The following is a 23,665-nucleotide window of genomic DNA, read 5'->3' as shown; positions in this document are numbered from 1 at the left end:
ATTAAAGCTACAGAATGAACTGGTGAAATGTACACAACACATTACTACAGAGTATTAACATGTATACCAAATGCATTATAAATGTTGAATGCAGTAGGATGTTTTCTAATGTAAATTGGACCTTAGAACTTATTTTGCATCAAATGGGGGTAAAATGCTTCAAAAAACAGGCTTTTTAATAAAATAGCATTGAAGTGTTTTCAATGTGCATTTGTTTATTCAACTTAAGCCTAATAATGAGATCTGTCTTAAAAATGTAAATTCTCTGTAATTTTTATTTAACTATTCCCTGATGATTTTCTTTAAACTGAACAGAACCAATGTACTAAAGGTTAAATGTTTTGTTTTACAATTTTCAATTAAAAAAAGTTTTAATCTATTACAGGTCAGCATGCACTATTCTGCACATCTGCATCTGTGCTGGTGAAGTAGTGCGCCTGGAGGATGAGCCTGAGGAAGATGTGTGTGGAGGAGGTCAGTGGTGCTCTGTCCTGGGGGAGGTACCAGCAAACCACCACTATTGTTAACAGGCAAGTCATTTATGTAGAACCTCTATTAAAAACAACACTGTGGTTTTATTTGCTTAAGAGTCACAATTGTTATACCAGTGGATGCATAAACCATCTCATCATTTCATATTTCTGAATACATCTTAGAGATGTCACAGCCGTCGTCTGAGCCAGCCCAGAAGTCCCTGTAGAAGGACGATGGAGTGGACAGTGAGAGGAAGCGTCCCAAAGCTCTCTGCAGACCGTCCTGTATGATGTTCCTCTGGCCAGAAACGTCCAGCCACGGGTCTGATCCAGCCCTCCATCCACGTCTGGATCCTCCTGCAGCAGATCCAGCTGCACTGTTAAAGACTTCCTGCTCACTCAGTTTAAATAAATGATCCAGGAAGAGTCATTCAGGTTAATCCTGCTTTAACAGTACATAACTGGTCCATACTGGTTTTGATCTGTAAATAAGTTTAATGTATTGTAAATAATCTTGTCTCCTTACCATCTTTTCATTTTCTGTTCATGTAACATGTTCAAAAACATCTGTAATAATAAAACTGGTGATAAAATAAATGACCAGAAAGTTATCAATTAGTATTTGTTTTAATAAATGTGTTCAAATATCAAACAGCTAAATAACATTAACATGATAACAGTAGAAGGCCTCTCTCCCAGGAGGACCAACAGGTAAAGCCTCTCCTGACCCTGGACACCTGCAGTCCTACAGAGAAAATCCGAGACCGCAGGTGACAAAAAGGCAATAAACACATTTTTACATTTATCCACATGAGAAGATAAAAATTATATTCTAAACAATTATTACTTCATTAAAACTTTTCACAGCAGAACACAGAAGAACTTCTGTGGTTGTGTGTAAACAGCTTCACTCTTCACCTCTAAGATTAATAAAAACGCTTCTTTGCGCCATTGTCCTTAAAACAAATGACAAGTTTAACTCGCCACACACACACACACAGGAATGACTGGGACCCGCGAAACAAACTCATTCTGGCTGATTTCTGCCTAAAATGTAATTTAAAAAACAAATGTACAAACGAAAATTGTTTATAAACTGAACCGCTTTAAGCTTTTTAGGTTTCTAAGTCTAGTTTTAAACAAATTTACGTTTAAACCTTCGTAGCTCTCCCCATTTTCTCTACTTGTTGAAAATCCACAGCCGGCACGCAAAGCATGCTGGGATAGCCTTGTTCTGTGAGGATACAACAGACCCGTCCTCGAAATGTGGGCGGAGCGAGGACGTGAGAATGAGTATTCTTGGAATTTGTACAGTACTCATTGCTGCGCTGTGACGTCATCGACCTCAAAATGCACTCTTACAAGCATCCTTCCCGTGGATTCGGATACACCCCATGTCTCTCACCTGGCCAGGGAACGCCTTGGTATTTCCCTGGAGCAGCTGGCCCAAGTGGCTGGGGAGAGGGAAGTCTGGGCCTCTAGGTAACTGGCCCCGCGACCCGACTCCAGATAAGCGGATGAAAATAGATGGATGGATGATCACCACAATGCTAAATTACTAAAAATGTACTCTATCAATGAATCAATCAATCAACTTTATTTATATAGCACTTAATCATACAATACATGCAACTCAAAGTGCTTAACACATTCAAAAGGCTCCACATACCCACATTCCCTCCCATCCCCAGAATTTTAAAAACAGTCTGACAATAAAAACGCCCTCACAACACTACTCCACCGACACACACACACACACACACACACACACACACACACACACACACACACACACACGCGCGCGCGCACACACACACACACACACACACACACACACATGCCCCCTTCCCCATGGTAAAAAGTAAAAAAGGAGAAAAAAAGAGACGTAACTCATAAATCCACTGAAACAGCATCAGAATCATGAAACTGTTTTCTTTTGCGGGACGTGTATGGAAATCAAGTTGCATTCCTGACATACAGGTGTAGGGAGTCGGTGGTAAGATCTGACTCTGGATCTGTAGACCTTCCATGAAGTAGATCCAAACAGACCCAAGATCCTGTTCTCCTCTCCTGGCTCCACCAAATCATCAGAGCAGAGCTGTGTTTCAATCCTTTGGTTTTCCTGTTTTATACAATCTCATTCTTCACCTCTCCATTCTGCACTTTGGGTGTCTCAAACTGGGACCTGTTCTCCACAAACTCACTAAGCTGCTTCTCCACAGACAGTGTACTAAAACCTAGAAGTTAAAATCTTCAAAAATACTTCTTGCATCAAGTTTTAGTATTTTTTTTAGGTTTAGTTGACAGGAGAGGAACACAAATAGGCACATATGAGGTTGCTAAGGCAGTTAGTTGTGCTGCCCCTTCAAAATAAAAGCACCCTATTAGCCATTTTAGAACAAAAACAGCCTGACATGGGTCAGATGAGGACAGCTAAAGGGCTGATGAGGCCTAAGTATGAAAACAGGAATATAATGATTACATGTATGTTGGCATTGATTTATCACACAGACGATCCACTGAGAATGTTCCTGTTGCTCGTGTTTGGCCGCTCTGTGTCTCTAAACTGCCTGAACTACAAAAATGTAGATTCATAAATGCCAGGATTCTTGCATTGTCTCCTCTCTGTTAAATCTGGGCATGTTGCATCATGGTCTGGATGAGTTTTGACGATTCAGTAAGCATGTTTTCTCATTTGAAAATACATTTTAGTCATGTTATTCCACTGGCACTACAGACATTTATTCTACAGCATTTACATAAATTTACACACATTCCAGGTCATCTCTTCAGTAATCCATCTTTTGATCAGTCAAGCGACGGTGCAGCATCCTTTCCTAGGATAATTTACAGCATATCATTTAACTTAACCCAATCCAGACTGTAAAATAGATTTATGTTGGATGAAATCACTGAGCACTGAAGCGGTTTAATCAGAAACTCTATGTTCCATATTCGAGGGTACAGTGGGGCTGGACTTTGTGAGGGTTTTAAATGGCTAGTCTGCAACTTTAAATTGGCTGGGGAGAAGCCTTGTGGCTAGTGTGGAACCAGCTAATGGTAGCATTAACAGGTAATGGGAGCCACTTCCACTGCTCTTCATCTCCTTCTGAAAACAGAACCAAGAGAAAACCAGGAAAGGTGACCTGGTCATCATATCAATAAATCATTTAAATAATCCTAATTAATAATTTCTAACTTTTCTCTTTTTTTGCCAGAGCGGGTGAGATGTTAACATCCTACCCTGGCTAATTTATATTCATCTAACAGCTGCCTGCTCCTTTAACAACTTATCTTAACATCTTCATTAAAATTCTGATTAAATTGATTTATAAACCAGGGTAAGCACTAAAGTCCCATTTAGCCTATGATCCATCAGGACTCAGAGTGTTTTAGCTGTAGATCTGGCTCCTTTCTTCAGACCCGCAGTGGTGCACCAACATCATCCCAGGTGATCGACCTTATCTTGAGCTTGTTCTTTCATTATTTACAATCTCTTTCACTCAGAGAGCAAACTCCTCAGGGTATAACTGGGCAACACTGACTCAGAATACAGATTTAAGAAAACTAGCTTACATGAGCGACTGATACTCCCAAGCAGTGATAGAGGAAAATACTGACACATGTCCAACTGATGTGATTTTCACAACACAAGATAAATTAGCTATGATTAGAGATTGAGAGCATGAGGATTCTTCCAACAGTTTAGTTTATTAAAAGCCAAATTTGAGAGATTATTAAAATGGTTCTGTTCATGACTTTCATGGACAGAACGTCTAGCTGTGGCTGAAGAGTGGACAAACTCTGGGATGATACTGAATCAGTCACAGGTGGAGGAGTTCATACATAGATATCTGGAATAATTTATGAATGAGGGTAGAATTAAATAGGAGATAGAAGTTGTGCAAATGCAGGGATGGGAGTAGATATTCTGCTGGGGTGGGGCTGGGTTGGCGCCCTTGGACTCCATGGAGCTCTGTGATGCTGCTGCTTTGGGCCCTGGCAAGATGGGCTGGGGTCTCCATGACCTGGGGAGCATTTTGGGAACAGAGGGGCCTATTGGGACCAGTGGGGGAGCTGGCTCCCTGGAGTGCTTAGTCCAACCAGCCATTCCTCCCCATCCCCATACATTTTCTCCCCCTACTCCCTCACATCATCACACAAACATGCACATAGGACCTTGGGGAGTGGGTAATTCAGGGGGTGTGGGTATGGATCCCATTTCTGCGTTCCTGTGGCAGCCTGCCCCCCAATTTTATTTGCAACTTAAATACTTCCACCAATGAAATTCCATGCAAACACACACTTAGGGCCTTGGGAATGAGCACACTCAACGGCATTTGGCAAGGGAATCTTTCAGCCTCATCCTGAGTGCCGGTGCCCACTTCCAATTTTAAACTGTACTTAGACACAGAGGGCTGTGGGGGGAAGTGAGGCTGTGTAGTGGCATCAGCTGGCATAGGCCAGACGATGCCTGCACTGCCCACTCACCACAGCCACGAATACACCTCATCAACATGCACCAACACAGTATTGGAGCAGGCGGAGGGTGACTAGTGGTCTTAGCACACCTCTGTTGTGGCTTGACTTCCCGGGGCTGGAGGCTAAGAGGGGGAGCTGGCCATCTGGTTGGGGTCTGGGTGGTGGGTTGCTTTGCTCGGTGTTTGGAGAGGGGTGCCTGCTCATCATCACCTCAGCAGAAAGGGGCAAACTCTTGGAACCGGTGATGGTTGTACCCATTGTGCAGCAGTACCAGAACCATAGTGAATAGGGTGTGTATGGGGAGCGTGAGTGGGTGTCTAGTGTTCATTTTTTGTAACTCTTAGGTTGCATGTGTGAACATGAGGGAGTGTGTGACTGTGTCTGTGTATGACTGTAGATGTCAGGTGGGGTCTTGGACTCCTCCCCTCTCCTGTGCTGCTACACATCTTTGCCTACCCTCCCTCTGCCACATTTGGTGTGGAGGGTGGTGTCTTGGCCTGCCTGAGTGTTTGCGGCTCCTGTGTGAGGGGGTTTAAGATTTTTGACATCTCTCTGGTTGTTCCCGGTGGCTGCCTGGTGGGATCTGGGTCCCTGGGCTCCGCTGGGTCCCCGGCGGGTCTGGTCACCCCCTGGGTCCCGGGTCGCAGGGTTCCGGGCTCGGCCGGCTTCGGGGTGGGAGGCTGCTGGTGGGCCTGTGGGCTTGCCACTGATATCTCCCGGGACTCCGCCGGCTGCTGGTTGTGGACCCCCGGGGCAATCTTCCGCGTCTCCAGAGGGGGGGCTGGAGCTCTTCTGGTTACAGTCTCCCTGCACTCTGGGGCAGCTCCCGGATCTCTGGGACTTGTAGCTCCTTCCATCTCCTATACATCTTTGGGGGGTCAGATCTGTGGCCCCTTACACTCTCTATTGGACCCTCCTATAGAGAAACCTTACATAAACAAGCGTGTGTATGCACACTGGTGCTCACATGGTGCTCTCATAAGTATGGACTTGAGCATTTTGAACACATCTTAAGGTTGTGGTTGGCACTAAATGCACTGTGGTTTATTATTGTGTGATTGTTCAGCAAAACAATGTTTTAATATTTCCTCATCAGGTTGAAACAGGTTGCCCTTGTTGTATTGTGTGTGTGTGTTTAGCGACATCCCACTGGTAGGAGACTTCATGGTAAAGCCAGGATCCAAGTATTATACCTCACAGCTGCCCTGGGAACACCATTGAACTGGAGGAGGTAGTCTAAGGGAGGGAAGGCTATGAATCTCTGCTAAAGCCCTTATCAGAAAAGCCAAGAAAAATGGATGAAGCCACAGCACTGGGTATAAAGAAACAGTTCACTTCAGAAGTAAAACTCATAGATTACCCAACAATATCCATCCATTGATTTTGACAATTGACAAAAGACATGTTCTCTCTTGCAAATGCTGTCTCTGTTTTAGGGGCTGCTCCTACATGCTGTGGAGTCACATCCTTATCCTGGAGGGCCACTAGTATGTTTTACCCTGTAACAACACACCTGATTACATGGCTGGATAATCTGTACCTGCATGGTTTCATTTACACCAAGCGCAGAACAGATGCAGACCAGTATCTGTATGCTTCTGCAAAAAAACAAACACCATGAAGTCTCATCAGAGAATTTACACCAGCTGTGATGCAGTGCAGATCCATATCCGTCTTTCCACATTGTTTCCATTTTTTCCAGATGTTGCATGGGAATGTTATGAAGTTGAAAAATTGACACGTCAGACAGGAAGTGAGGTGCATCCGGTTTATTTCAAAATGAAACCTGTGTTGCATCACTCTACTTGCTTCTTTTATATTAATGATGGAAATATTGGTTTGATTTGTATGATAGCTCAATAAACCGATCTGTATTTATGAAGTGCTTTTCATAACAGTGGAACTCAAAGCGCTGATTAAAAAGTTACCATGCAACAGTCAATTTCCCAACCCTCCCTCACAGATTAAATGCACACACACACACACACACACACACACACACACACACACACACACACACACACACACACACACACACACACACACACACACGCAAGCTACAGTGAAACAACGACTGCTTGGATAAAGATAAGATACAAAAAGAAGAAGTAAATGCCATTAAAGTTGGAGAAGACAAGTGTGGCTTTTGTTTGCCTGCTCTTCTCCACACATGTAGCTGTTACTCCATTAACTTGCATGAACTCATGAGCAACTTTCCAGAGAAGTTCTGCACACGATCCTTAGTCAGTGTAAATATGGGGTAAAGCTGAGCCCTGCTACCCTAAAGAGGAAGCTCAACTTAGCGTTCAAGAGTTTTATCTTTCGGCTCAGCTCCTCCTCAGACCAATGCTCTGTCCTGAAGATAGTCCCCTTTCAGCATGCTCCATCTGTCCACTGCTCATAACCAAAACATCAAGAAACTTAAACTCCTGTTGCAGGCAAAGACAGACTTTAAACCCAGAAGGAGCATTCCACCATTTTCCGATTGAGGACTTTGTCCTGACATTTGGGATGCCATGCATGTCCCTAATATCTCCTGTGTGCCATAGAAACTTCATGCCTATACAATTTTGATGAGCTACAAAAGAACCCACTTCCAAACTCATTTACTCATCACATCACATTCTCCTGTATTATATCTGTTTTCTGCTGGATGTTCACATGGTTGAACTTTTCAGCCCCAAATAATGATTATTTCCTCATTAACGTCACAACAGCACCAAAAGCTGTGTAGTAAGAAACAAAGTGGTTTGTTTGCTGGTTCCATAGCAGGAGCAGAACTGATTTGTTAGGTGGCATTTAGTTTTCCTAGGAATTATTCAAATGAGATGAAGAAAAGGTCACTCAACTAAAATAGCCTTTATTGACAGGTGAAATTCACTATATTAAGGCAACAAAGTTACTGAGAGTGACAGATTTAAAGTGGAAACACATCATTTTAGTTTATGTTACCCTCTTTTAGAAAAATAATGCATAAAAATGACTAAAGGAAACATGAAAATAAAACTAGAGATTTCAGAAATGATTGTCATTGTCTTTGGCTGCGTCACTGGGCTTCGGATCGTCTGCTCTGGAGCTCTGTGGGAACAAATGCTGGTTTATTCAGAGATGCAAAAGGGGCTTTTAATGACAAAAATACATAAACAATTCTGGGTTGTACCTTGGACTTGAAGAGCATGTTGATGACCCCCTTTGAGCGCCTGTCTGCTGTTCGGTCACAGACAGACTGGCTCTTACTGTCCCTCCTGGCTCTGGAAGACTCCACCTCCTCCACCCCACTGACCACTGACAGGGACAAGCCTTCAGAATACAATGAACTTAAGTCAGGAGTGAACATTTGTTGCTCTCTTATTATCCCACAGTGAGTCCTCCAGCCCTTTCTGCAGGCAGAACAACTAATGGAGCTGCTGCAGCTGTTGTGCTGATGCTGATCTGCTCTGGCAACACCACTGGGGATGTGCATTAGTGCAGCTGTAGCCAGCAGTACTAAACAGAGTTAGTGTATTAACACCATGGCTTGTGCTGGCTCAGCTTGTCTCACAGTGGCAGGATGCCAGGGAAGCTTTGGTGAACAGTGCTGTGATGCACCACTAGTGCAAGGTCATGGTGATGAAACTGCTGATTCATTTTAAAATATTACATTTGCTCATTTTCTGGTTTACTTTTCAGCATCTTGGCTTTTCCAGGTTTACAGAAGAAAAAAAAGGCACGCTATCTTTCGTGTGTGTGTGTGTGTGTGTGTGTGTGTGTGTGTGTGTGTGTGTGTGTGTGTGTGTGTGTGTGTGTGTGTGTGTGTGTGCGTGTGCATATCACCTGTGATGGCTGGCAGAGATCTGGAGTTGGCATTCGTCAGTGAAACATTTCCCACGTTTGGCTCAGACAGGTTGGTGTCACTGCGGAACTCCTGTTTTTTGGACAGCTAGAGGGAGCCAGAGATCACACGAACCTTTCAACAGACACACGTGAAACCTCCACACACACTTTCCTTGCAGTCGCCCCTGTTTTGTTCTAAAATCATGAACTCTCACCCGCTTGCAGTCCAGAGTATTTGTGTTCTCTCTCTCCTCTGAGATGAAGATCATGCTACTGCGTTTCTTCTTCTTCTTGCTCTTCCTCAGTTTGACTTCTGCATCGCCCACCGTCACCACCCCCTCCTCCGTCGTGCATATGCTAACACTTCCACTGGAGCGTGGCAGGGTGGAGGACCAGGAGTTTGGAGACTCAGGAGTGAGTTCCCTGCTGCCAGAATAAAAGCAGGAAACTGTTTAATAATTTGGAAGCGTTTTTTTATACAACTCAGTAACTCTTTAATGTTTAAGATTAGTTGGTAAAAACATCAATAGTTAGGTTTTAAACTGTTTGCTACCAGTCTGCATAGAGTTTGGTTGGAGTCCCACATTCAGATCCCTGCAGAGAGGAAATTGAGATGATCGACTGACGGAAGGAGCGCAGCATGGAGCGAGGTCGAGTGGACTTCCTCTCATCTAGATCAGGCTTGAGAGAGACAGAAAAATCTGAACAATCAGCGTAATTTCTAAAAAAGAGCAACATTATTTCAAAAGGTAATGAAGTTACCTGTAGAGATCCATCGAACGAACCCATTTATTACATATAAATTACTGAAATTTCATGATTTAAAAGACTGGAAAATCATACAAACCATGTATTAAGCCAATTTAGGTACTCTGCCAACAAACATTCAGGGGATATTTGAAAAGAGAACTAGTGATTACATGCTGAAAGAAACTGACGTGTTTACAAAACCTAGATTTAGAACTAAAATTAAGGATTGGAATATATCTATAAATGGTGTTAAAATACGGAATAACCTTAAAAAGGAAATTAAAAAAACACTGTCATTTAATATATTCAAAAAATGTACCAAATTGAGTGTACCAAATAATTGTAAAAATGTAAATTAAATCAATCATCATGATCGCACTGGAATTTAGAACAGGAAAAAGTTTTAAATGAATCTGTATGTGTCTGACAAATGGTAACTATATATAAATTGATTATTTCTTCTGGAAAATGGGGCAGAAATTATAAGATGTTTTTCTTCATTCTGCTCCTTTTTGTTCCAATTTGATTTTTTGTTATGTATTTCTTATTGTTTATATGTTTTATTTGTTTTTATTTCGAATTAAATAAACAAAGAACAAAAAGTTCCGTCACTTTAACCTTCAGAAACCTTTTACATTTTGTTCCAGGAGGCTTATGATGCAGAAATCATCTTTATATTTTAATTATTATATTTTAGTAACTCTTAGGAGGATTGCTGTAAAAGTGCAACACTGGGCCTGGGCATCGCAGTGATGTCACTCACACTCTGAACACATGTTATTTATACTTTACTGCTTATTAAGGCTTACAGAAGTCTTTCATTTACACAATCATTGCAGTGCAATAGTGACACAAGTCATTTTATGTGCAGGGTTTTATTATAACATGAGTACAAATGGGGATGCACTGCTTCTGTTGGGATGATGTGAACATCAGAAGTTAGGTGGTCTCCATGCTTAACAATAGGACCTTATTAATGTAACTGTGGGTTTAAAAGAATAAAAGAGGGGAATATTTGTTTTTGCTGATGTAAATACGATGTCATAATTAAACTGTGGGTCTCTGAGGGTTAAAAGTTTTTTGGATGTTATCTAAGGCCCCATCACTTTACCGGTGTGACCCCGTTCAGATAGATGTTTGGATCATAGAAGAAGTACAAAAGGCTCATTTCTTCTTACCAACTCTCTCACTCCATACTCCTTCTCCACTTTCTTCTTCAGCTGTTTGAAACACTCCTCCATGCGATCGTGGAAGGGACGCAGGTCGTCGGTGACTCTCTTCCCATGGAGGGAGATTCCTCCACCTAGCAACGGGATCTACGGATACAGATTCATGAAGTCCACCACGCTCAAACAAGTGCATGCACAAGTTTGGGGTGCATGTTCTGTACCTGCCATGCGATGAGGTCTTTAAGGCGCAGCAGCTTATCTCTGTCATCTTGGTGGTGCTGAGTGTACTCCTCAGTGAAAAACGCCTGATGCAGAACAAATATAAAGACTAACAGCTGTAACATTCACTCGGGAAAAGTGGAGCTTTAAAATTCGAGAACTATGTATTTGTAAATAAAATTGATTAAAAGTCTCATCAGATCTTACACACAAGTGCTATTAAATGATGTAAACAGAAGCAAACCTGCAGTATCTGAACTGTACAATACAGACGATGTACTCTGATACTTTATTTTGGAGTCATTATGAAATTCCAACACTTCAGTCCAGTTTTATTCATTTTGGGAAAATAACAGATAAATGGTTTCATCTGTAGTCCAAAAACTCAGCAGTGCAACACTGATGAATGGTCCCAGTTGACTGGTTAATAACAAAGTTGATTGTTAACAGTTTGACAAACTACCTTTTCATACTTGGCAAAGCCTCCCATGACAGCTGGGTCCACTATACCATTGAGAAGCATGGAGAGCGGGTTGATGGGAAGGCTCCAGTCAGCCTGGTACTGGTTTATCATTGTCAGAATCTTCTCATTGGTGGACTCCATGGTTTCTATGGCATTCTCTAGTGGAGACAGGACAGTCTGTAGAGGGGACAGAGAGAGGTGAAAATGTGGTTAAAATAAAAAACATGTAGAATTATTAGATAAGAGATCTGAAAATGACTCACGTGTTTTATGTCTGTTGCCTCAAACCAGCGCAGGATCCCGGGAAGTTTGTACACAGTGGTGAAGGTCGCCCGCTCGATCCACATAGACTGAAATTAAACGTGCAGGAAAAGGAAACTTTTAATTGATCTCTGACCAATGTGTATAATCACATCCCTTTATCATCCCTTGTCTTAAAGTCATCAACCTTTATCAAAGTTGATGTGATTTTCCAACACATTCTCACTTCCAGTGCATCAAAAACAAACGCTTGGTCAGCCACCCTCCGCGTCAGATCCTTGACGCAAAAAGTGCCCTTTTTCGTTACTTATGTGCGAATAGCGGTTTTTCCCCTTTTCTGACTGCAGATCCCAATGCAGCGTTACACTGACGCGATGGGATGTCCACAGCCAGGGCACCAAACAAGCTCATTGTACCTCACCCTAACCTTGTCCTCTTGTTATTTAACCTTCCCCTCACCCCTATCCTAACCTCAACCATCTTGCTAGCGAACACGTTAGTGATGTGTCGATCGCTCTAAAAGCCGGCTCTATGAACGGCGGGAGCCGCCTCGTTATTGGTCGGGTTTGGACCGAGGCAACACGAGGGGGAGGTTTCAACTACCACGGTGGAGGTTAAAAGTAGAGGGTATTTGTAACCTCCCTCTCGCCAGATGGTATGTTCTAACATTTCCCTTGGGTGGCAAGTATGAAAATTCACCGTCAGAATGCACGGGAAACAGATGTTTGATCACAGTGAGAGTAACGCTTTAGGTAGCAAGAGGATTAAGGTTAGGATGAGGGTGAGGGAAAGGTTATGAATAGCAAAACGCTAAGGTTTTGGTGCGGTTAAATGAGCTGGTTCGGTGCCGCATCAGCGGACATCCCATCGCGTCAGTTTTATGCTGCATTGGGATCTGCAGTCAGAAAAGGGGAAAAAACGCTTTTCGCACATAAGTAACAAAAAAGGGCACTTTTGTAGTCAAGGGTCTGACGCGGAGGGTGGCTGACCAAGCGTTTGTTTTTGACGTGCTGGGAGTGAGAATGGGAGTGAGAATGTGTTGGATTTTCTTTAATCAGGTTAATCACACACACACCTGAGCTGCTTAGACCACATTTATAACAGCACAATTATACCGCTGACTGAAATCCAAAGGTGATAAAAGTTAAGTACAGTTTTTGAAAAGCTTCCATGGTCCCTGTGGTCATAGTGACAAAATCAACTCACAGCAAACTCATTGTTTGGGTCCACAGGTTCTCTCCTCACAGGTCTGGAATAATGAAAACGCTGCACGTAGTTGGACTTATAGAAGCTGCATCACGTGACGATAGAGAACCAAAAAGGAAAAATCATTCACAGTTGAGTGTGGACATTTGTATGCGGATGTAACTTTGTCATTTCACAGAGATTTGCTTGAATTAAACACAAACACTGACTTGATGATCTGATCAGGAACAGGTTTGTTCTTTAAGCGAGGAGGGATCTCTAGGACCGGCTGCACAGTGAAACACTGGATATCTTGGTTAGATCGCTCAGGAAACATAAAAGGACGTTTTCATTAAACATAAACAAACTGCAATGAACAAAAATATAAACTTAACACTATTGTCTTTGCTCTCATTTTTCATGAGCTGAACTCAAACATCTGAAAATGAGTCTACATACACAAAAGACCCATGTCTCTCAATTGTTGTTCTGAAATCTGTCTACGTGAGGGCCGGTGAGCACTTTTCCTTTACAAAGATAATCCATCCCACCTCACAGGTGTGTCATATCAAGGGGCTGATTAGACAGCATGAATCATGTACAAGTGTGCCTTAGACTGCCCACAATAAAAGGCTACCCTGACATGTACACAGTTTTGCTTTATGGGGGGTGGTGGGACAGAAAACCAGTCAGTATCTGGTGTGGTCACCATTTGCCTCACACAGGGCAACACATCTCTGTCACACAGAGTTGATCAGGTTGTTAATTATGGCCTGTGGAATGTTGGTCCACTCCTCTTCAGTAACAGTGTGAAGTTGCTGAATATTAGCAGGAACTGGAACACACTGTCGTATACATCCGTATAGATCCAGAGCCTCCCAAACATGCTCAGTGGGTGACATGACTGGTGAGTAAGCTGGACATGCAAGAACAGGGATGTTTTCAGCTTCCAGGAATTGTGTACAGATCCTTGCAATAGAGTGCCGGGAGTTGACGTCACATTTCCCGGCATGCAACAGTTCAAATCGAAATGGCGCCATATTGGCATGCAGAAGCCGGCAGCTAGACTATTTGTTATTGTCAGAAAACTCAATCAAACGGGAAATATGGTAGATTCCTGTTGTGCCCCAGGATGCCAGAACAGACGCAGACAACATAAGGGATGAGCCATCTACAGGATTCCCCAAGATCCGGAGTGCCGCAAACGTTGGATGATTGTAATAAAACGCGTTAGTGACCGGGCTAAAATGAAGCTGTGGGATCCCGAAAGTAAAGGTTTTCACTTATGCAGTGACCACTTCATATCAGGTACTTAAACCAACGTTTCCTCAAATGTGAATGGTATTTATTTTAAATGCTTTTATTACGATTCTTAGTGGGCTTCCTAAACTTATTTTGGCGTGGCTTTTTATGTTTATGTGCTTAGCAGATGCTTTTACCCAAAGCGACTTACATTTTTTTTTTACCTATAGGGCATGTTGTGATCTGTGGGGGAAACCGGAGTACCCGGAGAAAACCCACGCATGCATGGGGAGAACACGCAACTCCACGCAGAAAGGCCGCAGCCGAGTTTCGAACCTGCGACCTTCGTGTTGCGAGGCAACAGTGCTAACCACTGTGCCACCATGCGACACCATTTCTGTCTTATTACTCATAGCAACAAGTAAACATCACGTAAAACGTTGCCTCGTGAGTTCTGCGTGCTGCCGTTTACGTGTTTTATTAACCGGCTAAGCTGTATTTAATTTTTAAGCAATGGTTGATCAATTGTCAGATCACACATAAAAAGCACTTTGGATTGCTATTATCTGTGTCACAGAGACAGATCTCAGACAGATCCTGAGACGCTCCTGCCTGACATATTTATTTTATTCACGGAAAAAAATCAAACTAGTGATTTCTCTTGGTGTTCAGTTTATACATTCAAACAGCACAGCACTCTATTTAAACTACTTACGTGTAAATCTGTTATTTGTCCATCCATCCATCCATTTTCATCCGCTTATCTGGAGTCGGGTTGCGGGGGCATGTAGCATCGAGAGGCCCAGACTTCCCTCTCCCCAGCCACTTGGGCCAGCTCCTCCGGGGGAATCCCAAGGGGTTCCCCGGCCAGGTCTGGTAAGAAGTCCGCTCCTACAGCTTCTGGCATTTTTAAAAAGTATCCCAGGGGCACGGTAAGGGGCAGAGATGTTTAGTCTATTTAATTTCTGACTATATAAAACGATTTATTCGGTTTTAAAGTGTGAAAAAAACTCCGACGAAGGAAAATCCAAGCCGATCCCGTTCATGTTCATGTTTACGATCCGTTTGTTTACCTTTTTTTCCTGCCAATATGGCGTCTACTAACTGAGAGTCACGTGGGGTCCGGAGTTCTATATGGGGCCGTGCGTTATCATGCTGCATGAGGTGATGGTCGTGGATGAATGACACAACAATGGGCCTCAGGATCTCGTCACGGTACCCCATCAATAAAATGCATCTGTGTTCATTGTCCATAACATACGCCTATCCATACCAGTACCCCACCGCCACCATGGGCCACTCGTTCCACAACACTGACATCAGCAAACCGCTCACCCATACAATCCCACACATGCAGTCTGCTGTCTGCCTTAAACAGTGAAAACCAGGTCTCATCTTTGAACAGATGAAAACAGAACTGTGCGTTTTTATGTGGAAAGCTGCCATGAGGATACACTGCAGTGGGGAGTTCTTGATGTCCTCTCCTGGCATGGTGGTTGTGTTGAGGCGCACGGAGCTGGGGTACTGGCTCATCAGCTGGTTCTGGAAGTCCTCTCTGCGCTCGTACTCCTTACCTCGGTGGATAAACACTTTGTTCTGCCGCAGGGACCAAAAAGCAGGTGTTAGCATTGGTGTGGACATTTTTTAAATCCACCAGATCGCTAACAATAAGAGAAATTGTCTTTCAGATAATTAGGACCGTCTGACCATTTAAAATAAAAATCTTTCTTAAAGGCACATACTTATGTCTGCATCTTTACTTTTTGAATAGACTTTGTTGTACAAAGACTAACATATAAATACAAGTGTAACACACAAAAATGCCCTCTACATGTACACAAATTTATTCCAAAAATGTTTTAAGACCCATCTTTATGAGTGCCTCAACAGTTTCATGCATTAAGACAAAACCGTATGTTAACTTTAAGCAAAGAAACTAACTGAAAACTACTTCCTCATACTTTATGACAGTACTGCTGATACTTTAAACCCCCAAACACTTTCAAATATAGCGTTGCTGCTTATTTGTTATCTGGTCAGACACATAAATACAAACCCTGAGGAAGGGAGGGTAGCCTTGTCCATAATATCCCACCGCAAAGTAGTCTGGCTTAGGTCTCAGGATCTTCATAATGTTCTCATAGAACTTTGCTTGTTTTTCCTGAGAGAGAGAGAGAGAGAGAGAGAGAGAGAGAGAGAGAGAGAGAGAGAGAGAGAGAGAGAGAGAGAGAGAGAGAGATGATAGATAGATGATAGATAGATAGATAGATAGATAGATAGATAGATAGATAGATAGATAGATAGATAGATAGATAGATAGATGATAGATAGATAGATAGATAGATAGATAGATAGATGATAGATGATAGATAGATAGATAGATAGATAGATAGATAGATAGATAGATAGATAGATAGATAGATAGATAGATAGATAGATAGATAGATAGATAGATAGATAGATAGATAGATAGATAGAGAGAGAGAGGGGGGGGGGCAGTCAGGGCAGTTTAATCAGCTCATGCCAATGACAAAGCTACCCTCAGCAGAATGCTGGGACTGTGAGGGTGATAGATGCAGGGGAAAAAAACAGTGCACACCATCCAAGGGCAGCGTCTGTCATTTATATAACCTCATAAATTCCCCATTAACTGAGAGAGCCACTACTGCAGTTATATGAAGAGAAAAAGGGGTTTTAATGTTGTTGGGAAAAGGTGTGATTCTTTTTGGAGGGATGAGGAAGACGTGTGGAGTGAGAACAGAAAGGTGGTGTTAAAACACAAGGTGGGGTTCAGGGGAATCACTAAAGTCTGCAGTGCCACAGGAAAGGAGGAGGAATGAAAATGAGACAGGATGACTGTTTGAAAGTGTAGATGACTTATGGAGGGACTATCATAACCTGAACAGGAGTGATGCAAATCAAACCAAACAGAACATTTAACATGTTTCAGTAATAAAGTCTTACCAGTCTTTTGCTGAGTAACTCATAGTCAAAGATCTCATTTTCATACTGTTCTGCTAGCTCTTTGCACAGAGTGATGGCCTCTTCCCACATCTGTAACACACACAAGTCATTTCATTTGTTGTCAGTTCAAATCTCCCTTTAGATTATCCTTTTGATTAGGTTCTCAGTGGTTCTCCAGGTGTTATCAAAGTGTTTAACAGGTTTTCTCTGATAAATAATCAGTCCCTAAAACTGACACTTAAGAGGATTTTTGTTCAATTCTATTAAAATGGAACAGAAAGGACTTAAATTAAAGATAAACAAATAAAAAAAGCATGAATGGACAGAGAAATGGAACTGACAATGTGAAAAGAGTACAAACATACTGCAAAAGACAAGGCATTTTTTTCCAAGTTCTTATTAAAAATAGGATTTATGTCTAAATAACTTGTTTTAATAAATAGAAAAATAAAAATAAAATAGTATTGGGTTCCAATAAGTTTTGGACAAACAGAAAATATAATGTTGCAGACGGCAAAAGGTCTTTCATTAACAGGGAGACTCATAAGGATCACATACCTTGCCTTTGTCAAAGTAATCGATGATGGTGTCATAAAGAGTTTCTTTGAGCTGTCGCTGCGTTTGGGAGCCGTGGAACTCAAACTGGGGGCTGCACATGTCATCAGACCACTGGGATGGAGACAAAAACAAAGACTAGACTATAAAAGACATTACACAGAGATAATTAACAAGTTCATCAAGACTCAAATCAAAGAAAATGCAATAATACCAGGGTTTCTGACAATGGTCGGAGGGGATTAGAGTTTTAGGATTCTTTGTAATGATTTAATACCAGACACAAGCAGCACAAAGCACATTCATTTTATAACTCAGATAGTGGTTCATCATCCATGATAAAATTACAGCAACGATATGATACAGATCCTATTGTGTTACAGCTTTCTGTTACTAATAACGTGAAGAATGTCTTCGATATTGTAAATGTTGAAGGAAATAATGACAGGGTGGTGGAGAATAAAGCAACCCTCCTCGGTCCTTCCTGTGTACTTTTTTATGAGCCTGCAAAATGGACATTAAATGATCAGGGGACAAAAGAGGTGGAACACATTGGGACCAATCTGTGTACATGCACACATGCATGCATGCACGCATGCACACACACACACACACACACACACACACACACACACACACACACACACACACACACACACACACACTGCACAAGCTCACTGAATCAGTCACCATAGTGACACAGCTGCAGCCACCACCATGTTGGCATAAACTAACCTCGGAGCTTCTTCCTTTAGAGGCAAAAAAAATGTAGCAACCATTTATCAGTTAATAAAAAAACTCCTTTACTGAAACCAGATGAGTGATTAGGCATTAAAAGCAGTATATTAAAATATTTGATGTGTTCATGTGTGTGTGTGTGTGTGTGTGTGTGTGTGTGTGTGTGTGTGTGTGTGTGTGTGTGTGTGTCTTGCCTTCAGCAGACGGGAGTGGAGCAGCAAGGTATATGCAGCCTCAGTGTAGTTTTCACCCTCCAAGTGAAGGTCTCTTAATTTGTACAGGTACCTAAAACACCGATGAAACCACATTAGAAGAAATATTTGTCCACTAGATGTCAGTGTTGGGCAACCTACAAACAGCGCAATAACCACAGTGGTTTGTGTGTGTGTATCTGATTTCTAAATCACAAACACACCTTGAAACAAGAGCACAAGACAAGGTCATTCAAGAACACACACACGCTAATACAGCTGCTTGTAGTCAGACATATTTTGTAAATCTGTGTGTGGCTGCAGTAATAATGAGCATCAATAAGACTACAGACAGGCTTGAGGACACCACATATGTGAGAGGTGTAAATAAAGCAGCCTAAAAATTAAATATTTTCCATGTGAGTTTTTATTTTACTTTATTGGATGCTTACAGAAATAGTGGATCAGCAAGGGAACCACTCAGCAGGGTGAAATATTGGCTTGAGCTACAAAATTAACTTTTATAATGTAGCGTTTGCCTCTATCTGCATCTGGCACTAGCAGTTCTCATTTTCAGAGACTCTTGGCTGAATATTGATCATCTGTGCTCTAGAAAAAGCTAACATTTGATTTTGAAATGAAATCCTAATTAATGTGACTTGCACAGTTTATTAGATTAACTATGACATGGCTATGTGGGTCTTTATTTCAACAAGAGTAAATCTCAGTTTGTTATTTATGGATCTGCTGCCACACATTATGGTTGGTTTAGATAATTGTTCTGGATCTGCAGAGATCTGAACTGGAATTGGAGACTTGGAGTTCAGAGGAATGTTCAGACGATGTGATATCAAGAAGACAGGATTAAAATAAAGTTCACTATGTTTATTCGAACTGTCTTTCTGAGGAATAAACCCTGTGTAATATTTGGTCATTTTGAAGTATGTTTCTAAAATCTGAGTTACAAGAATAATATGACCTGTTGTAGATAACTTCACAGCTCAATTATTGACTTGTTGTTGTTTTGTCTGATTTGCAGCCGCATGTGTTTGACCCTCGGGTGAAGAGAGGGGCTTTGATGGTGGGGGAGTGTGTTGGCAAGGAGGCAATGGGCCCTGTTCCGTGCCTCCATTGTTGAGGCGGCTGACCAGAGCTGTGGTGGCAGGGTCATAGGTGCCTGTCGTGGTGGCAACCCTCAAACCCGCTGGTGGACACAGGCGGTTAGGGATGCTGTGAAGCTGAAGAGTCCTATCAGGTCTTTTTGGCCTGTGAGACTCCAGAGGCAGCGGATGGGTACTGGTAGTCCAAGCGAAATATGGCTTGAGTAGTCGCGGAGGCAAATACCCAGGCATGGGAGGTGTTTGGTGAGACCATTGAGCAAGCTTCCGTGTGGCTTTGAGGTGATTCTGGTCCACCGTCTGGAGCCTCAGGAGGGGAAAGCAGCGCTCCACCAACACTGTTCGTAGTAGGGATGGTGTGCTGCTGACCTCTACTCAGGTCATTGTGGATTGTTGGGCGAAATACCACTAGCATCCAATGAGGAAGCATAATCCAGGGACTTTTGGTTGGGCTCTCCAGTTTCTAGGGTTGAGGTCACTGAGGTGGTCAAAAAGCTCCTTAGTGGCAAGGCTCTGGGGGTGAATGAGAGCCACCCAGAGTTTCTTAAGGCTCTGGATGTTGTGGGGCTGTGTTGGCTGACACAAACACGCAATATTGCTTGGACATCGGGGGCAGTTCAACTGGACTGGCTGACCAGGGTGGTGGTTCCCCTACTTAAAAAGGGAGACCACAGAGTGTGTTCAAAAAGGAATCACACTCCTGAGCCTCCCTGCTAAGGTCTATTCAGGGCTTCTGGAGAGGAGGGTCTGTTGGATTGTTGAACCTCAGATTCAAGGAGAAGAATGTGGTTTTCATCCTGGCCGTGGAACACTGGACCAGCTCTATACCCTTAGAGGGGTCCTAGAGGGTGTGTGGGAGTTCTCCCAACCAATCTACGTGTGTTTTGTGGGTTTGGAGAAGGTGTTCGACCGCGTCCCTCGGGTGGCCCTGTGGATGGTACTCTGTGAGTATAGGGTACCAGGCCCTTTGATATGTTGTACTAATCTGTCTTGGTGAAGAGAGAGCTGAGCCAGGAGGCAAAGCTCTTGATATATTGGTTGATCTACGTTCCTACCCTCATCTATGGTCATGAGCTTTGGGTAGTGACTGAAAGTACGAGATCGCGGATACAAGCGGCCAAACTGAGTTTTCTCTGCAAAGTGGCTGGGCTCTCCCTTAGAGATAGGGTGAGAAGCTAGGTCATCGGGGAGGGGCTCGGAGTAGACCCGCTGCTCCTCCACATTGAGAGGAACCAGTTGAGGTGGCTCAGGCATCTGGTCAGGATGCCTCCTGGATGCCTCCCTGGTGTGGTTGTCCGGGCACATTCATTTGGGAGGAGACCTGAGGGAAGACCCAAGACCCGATGGAGGGACTGTGTCTCTCGGCTGGCCAGGGAACGCCTTCGGATTCCCCAGAGGGAGAGAGAAGTCTGGGCCAGATAACTGATAAGCTAAAAGCTAGTCCAAGCTCAGCAAAGATGAAAAGAACTGTGCTGCCATTGGTCATCAATATTTGTTGCCATCGACTGGTTATTTCTGCGTTCCAAAAGTTAATAATAAGACTTGCTTCTGGTTTAGCTAAGAGAGCATGCCATGGGCGTAATTTTGGGGGGGGGGGCAGGGGGGACATGTCCCCCCCACTTTTTCCAAAGTCAGGTTTTGACCCCTGCACTTTTTTACCATCCAAAAACAATATTACGCTATATGAAATTGACACTGGTTGAGCTCTAGGACCAAGCAGAAAACAACTGTTTGTGTTGAAGCCTGTTTCCTATTAGAGCATACTGTAAAGATACCCCCCACCCCGTGTTCCCCCCCCCCCCCCACTTCCAAAGTAAAAATTACGTCCATGGAGCATGCAGACTCAGCCTCTAAGCTTTTTGACTGATCCTGAGGCATATCCATCTGAGATTTGTGGCTTATATTTGGCATGAAGTCCCTGCATTATTTAAAACACTTTTGGTGCACATGTTTAGTTTAGTTTTGTCTGTATTGTGCTTCTGGGAAAATCTGTTAAGTCAATCTGCGTTGCTAAACCCTTCAAAGCCAGATAACTGAAATAACTAAGAAAAATAAAATTAAATGAACTTTTACTGGGTGATGTATGATTTAGTTATTCAACTATCCATTACATTTTTATGAATTTATATAACAATAAAACAGTTAGTGATGCATAACTGGCCCTTGCAGTATTTATATTGTCCATCAGAGGACATGATTAGGATCCAACCCTCACAGTTTTGAAAGAACCTACAATTGTTGTTAAAGACCTAAAAGTGGTGAAAGGCTGTCCTGTCACAAGCTAATGCACTGGAGGGGTTATTGCAAAAAATATTCATATTTCATACAGTTTATTATAATTACTGATGTGTTTGTAATGTTTGTCTTGCAATTTTACAAATGCAGGTCTCAATAAATCTCCGCCAGCCAAAGCAGCATAGAGTCTGCTGTTATCAGCCAGTGTGTGCAGGAATGTGTGAGGGCAGAAGAGCCATCCAATAGCAGTTTTTTTTAACTCACAGTAGACTAACATTTACAAAGTCAGTTAACTGTATTTTGTATAAAATATAGTATTTGGAGACAATGTCTGTTAAGGATAACACACTTTGGTATTAGTTGTGTTTAGACTAGCCTTTAGCTCATCAATCTTCTCCAAAATAAGGTAATTCAAGAAGTGAAAGGTCACTTCAAAATGGCCAAAATTTTTCTTTAATCATGAAAAAACAGAAACATAAAATTTTTTGCTGCTGTACATTTTCTCCGGTTAAAATGAAATTGTTACAATCATTTATTTTATATGCAGCAAGTTGTCTTTCAATGTATGTTTTGTGAAAGCATGCTATTTGAAATTTATCAGCAAATTATTAACCTTCCGGATACTTAGCCCTCTTTTTGCCTCAGAGTTAGAACCATCATCTGATAAACCAGTGAATGGGAGCAACTAATATATCTAAAAGCTGCAGCCTGAAATGAACTGAAGGAGGCGACAGCATCTGCATTCCCTGGTTTCCTGCCTGCATGGTTTTGTCTCTCTACTGCCAACATCCTCTCTCTCCTCCTCACACACCTCATCATTCCTCTCCCTGTTCTCTCTGCCGTCAGACCACCAGCTGATCCTTTGGATTTTGACATTAATTCAGTAGAACTCCTATAATCCCTTGTCAGATTACAGACACACACACACACACACACACACACACACACACACACACACACACACACACACACACACACACACACACACACACACACAGAAGTGTGCATACCTACACACATTACCTACACATTACCATGCATGCATATACTGTACAACACACACATGCATCATTTAAAAATACTTACAACCAATCAAACACATACCTGATGTACATTCCTTCTCGATTGATGTCCTTGTAAAAGTTCTGCAAAAGGAAATGGAAATGTGGGTTTCTTATGTCATTCTGTTTATGACGGAAATTATCTGAAACTATTCTGATGAGCTGCATGAACATCATTCTGAAATCATTTGCGTAGCCGAGGGTTTTATTGAACTGCTGGGTGTGTGCAGGATGAGTACTGCAGGAGAATAGTATCTCACGATTCTAGTTACTTGAGTGTGTTAATGTGTGAGTGTATTTCCCAGTTTAATTAAGTTTAATGACGTTTGCAGAGAACAAACTGACTTCATCCCACCTTTCAACAGTTAAACACACACACACACACACACACACACACACACACACACACACACACACACACACACACACACACACACACACACACACACACACACACACACACACACACATGTTTATAGATGTTCAGATACACTCATTTAGTGGGAGAGGTAAAATAAGTTTTTGGGATTTTTTACAAGATATGATACAGTAGTTGCACAAATAATTGCACTTTTGTTATCAAGAAAGGGATGGGTATCATTTTTTTAAGCCAATGCATCTGTTAGACATACAGTACTACTCAATGTGTGCATCGAGTAGTATGTCACATGGTTCTCTCATAAGTATGGACTCGGGCACTTTCAACACGTCTTAAGGCTGTGGTAGGCACTAAATGCACTGTAATT

The 23,665-nt window shown here is 42.4% G+C and overlaps 1 protein-coding gene across 1 annotated transcript in view; it reads right to left on the bottom strand.

The window, feature by feature from the left end:
• Nucleotides 1–7,795: 7,795 nt before the first annotated feature.
• Nucleotides 7,796–23,665, bottom strand: part of dock2-like (dedicator of cytokinesis protein 2) — a 175,592-nt gene continuing 159,722 nt past the window's right edge. Inside the window, exons 35-51 of the mRNA XM_054739089.2 lie at nt 22,963–23,003; nt 18,509–18,599; nt 17,580–17,690; nt 17,022–17,111; nt 16,114–16,218; nt 15,512–15,653; nt 13,046–13,127; nt 12,837–12,921; nt 11,633–11,719; nt 11,370–11,546; nt 10,909–10,992; nt 10,697–10,834; nt 9,322–9,449; nt 8,984–9,194; nt 8,769–8,874; nt 8,116–8,255; nt 7,796–8,033 (exon numbers count right to left, since the gene is read on the bottom strand). Coding sequence (XP_054595064.2) covers nt 7,971–8,033; nt 8,116–8,255; nt 8,769–8,874; nt 8,984–9,194; nt 9,322–9,449; nt 10,697–10,834; nt 10,909–10,992; nt 11,370–11,546; nt 11,633–11,719; nt 12,837–12,921; nt 13,046–13,127; nt 15,512–15,653; nt 16,114–16,218; nt 17,022–17,111; nt 17,580–17,690; nt 18,509–18,599; nt 22,963–23,003 — 1,881 coding nt within the window. The 3' untranslated portion in view covers nt 7,796–7,970. The remainder of the gene's footprint in view (nt 8,034–8,115; nt 8,256–8,768; nt 8,875–8,983; nt 9,195–9,321; nt 9,450–10,696; nt 10,835–10,908; nt 10,993–11,369; nt 11,547–11,632; nt 11,720–12,836; nt 12,922–13,045; nt 13,128–15,511; nt 15,654–16,113; nt 16,219–17,021; nt 17,112–17,579; nt 17,691–18,508; nt 18,600–22,962; nt 23,004–23,665) is intronic.

This window comes from Nothobranchius furzeri, chromosome 1 (assembly GCF_043380555.1).
Source record: "Nothobranchius furzeri strain GRZ-AD chromosome 1, NfurGRZ-RIMD1, whole genome shotgun sequence".
Lineage (NCBI taxonomy): Eukaryota > Metazoa > Chordata > Actinopteri > Cyprinodontiformes > Nothobranchiidae > Nothobranchius > Nothobranchius furzeri.
This window is presented reverse-complemented; position numbering and strand designations above follow the sequence as displayed.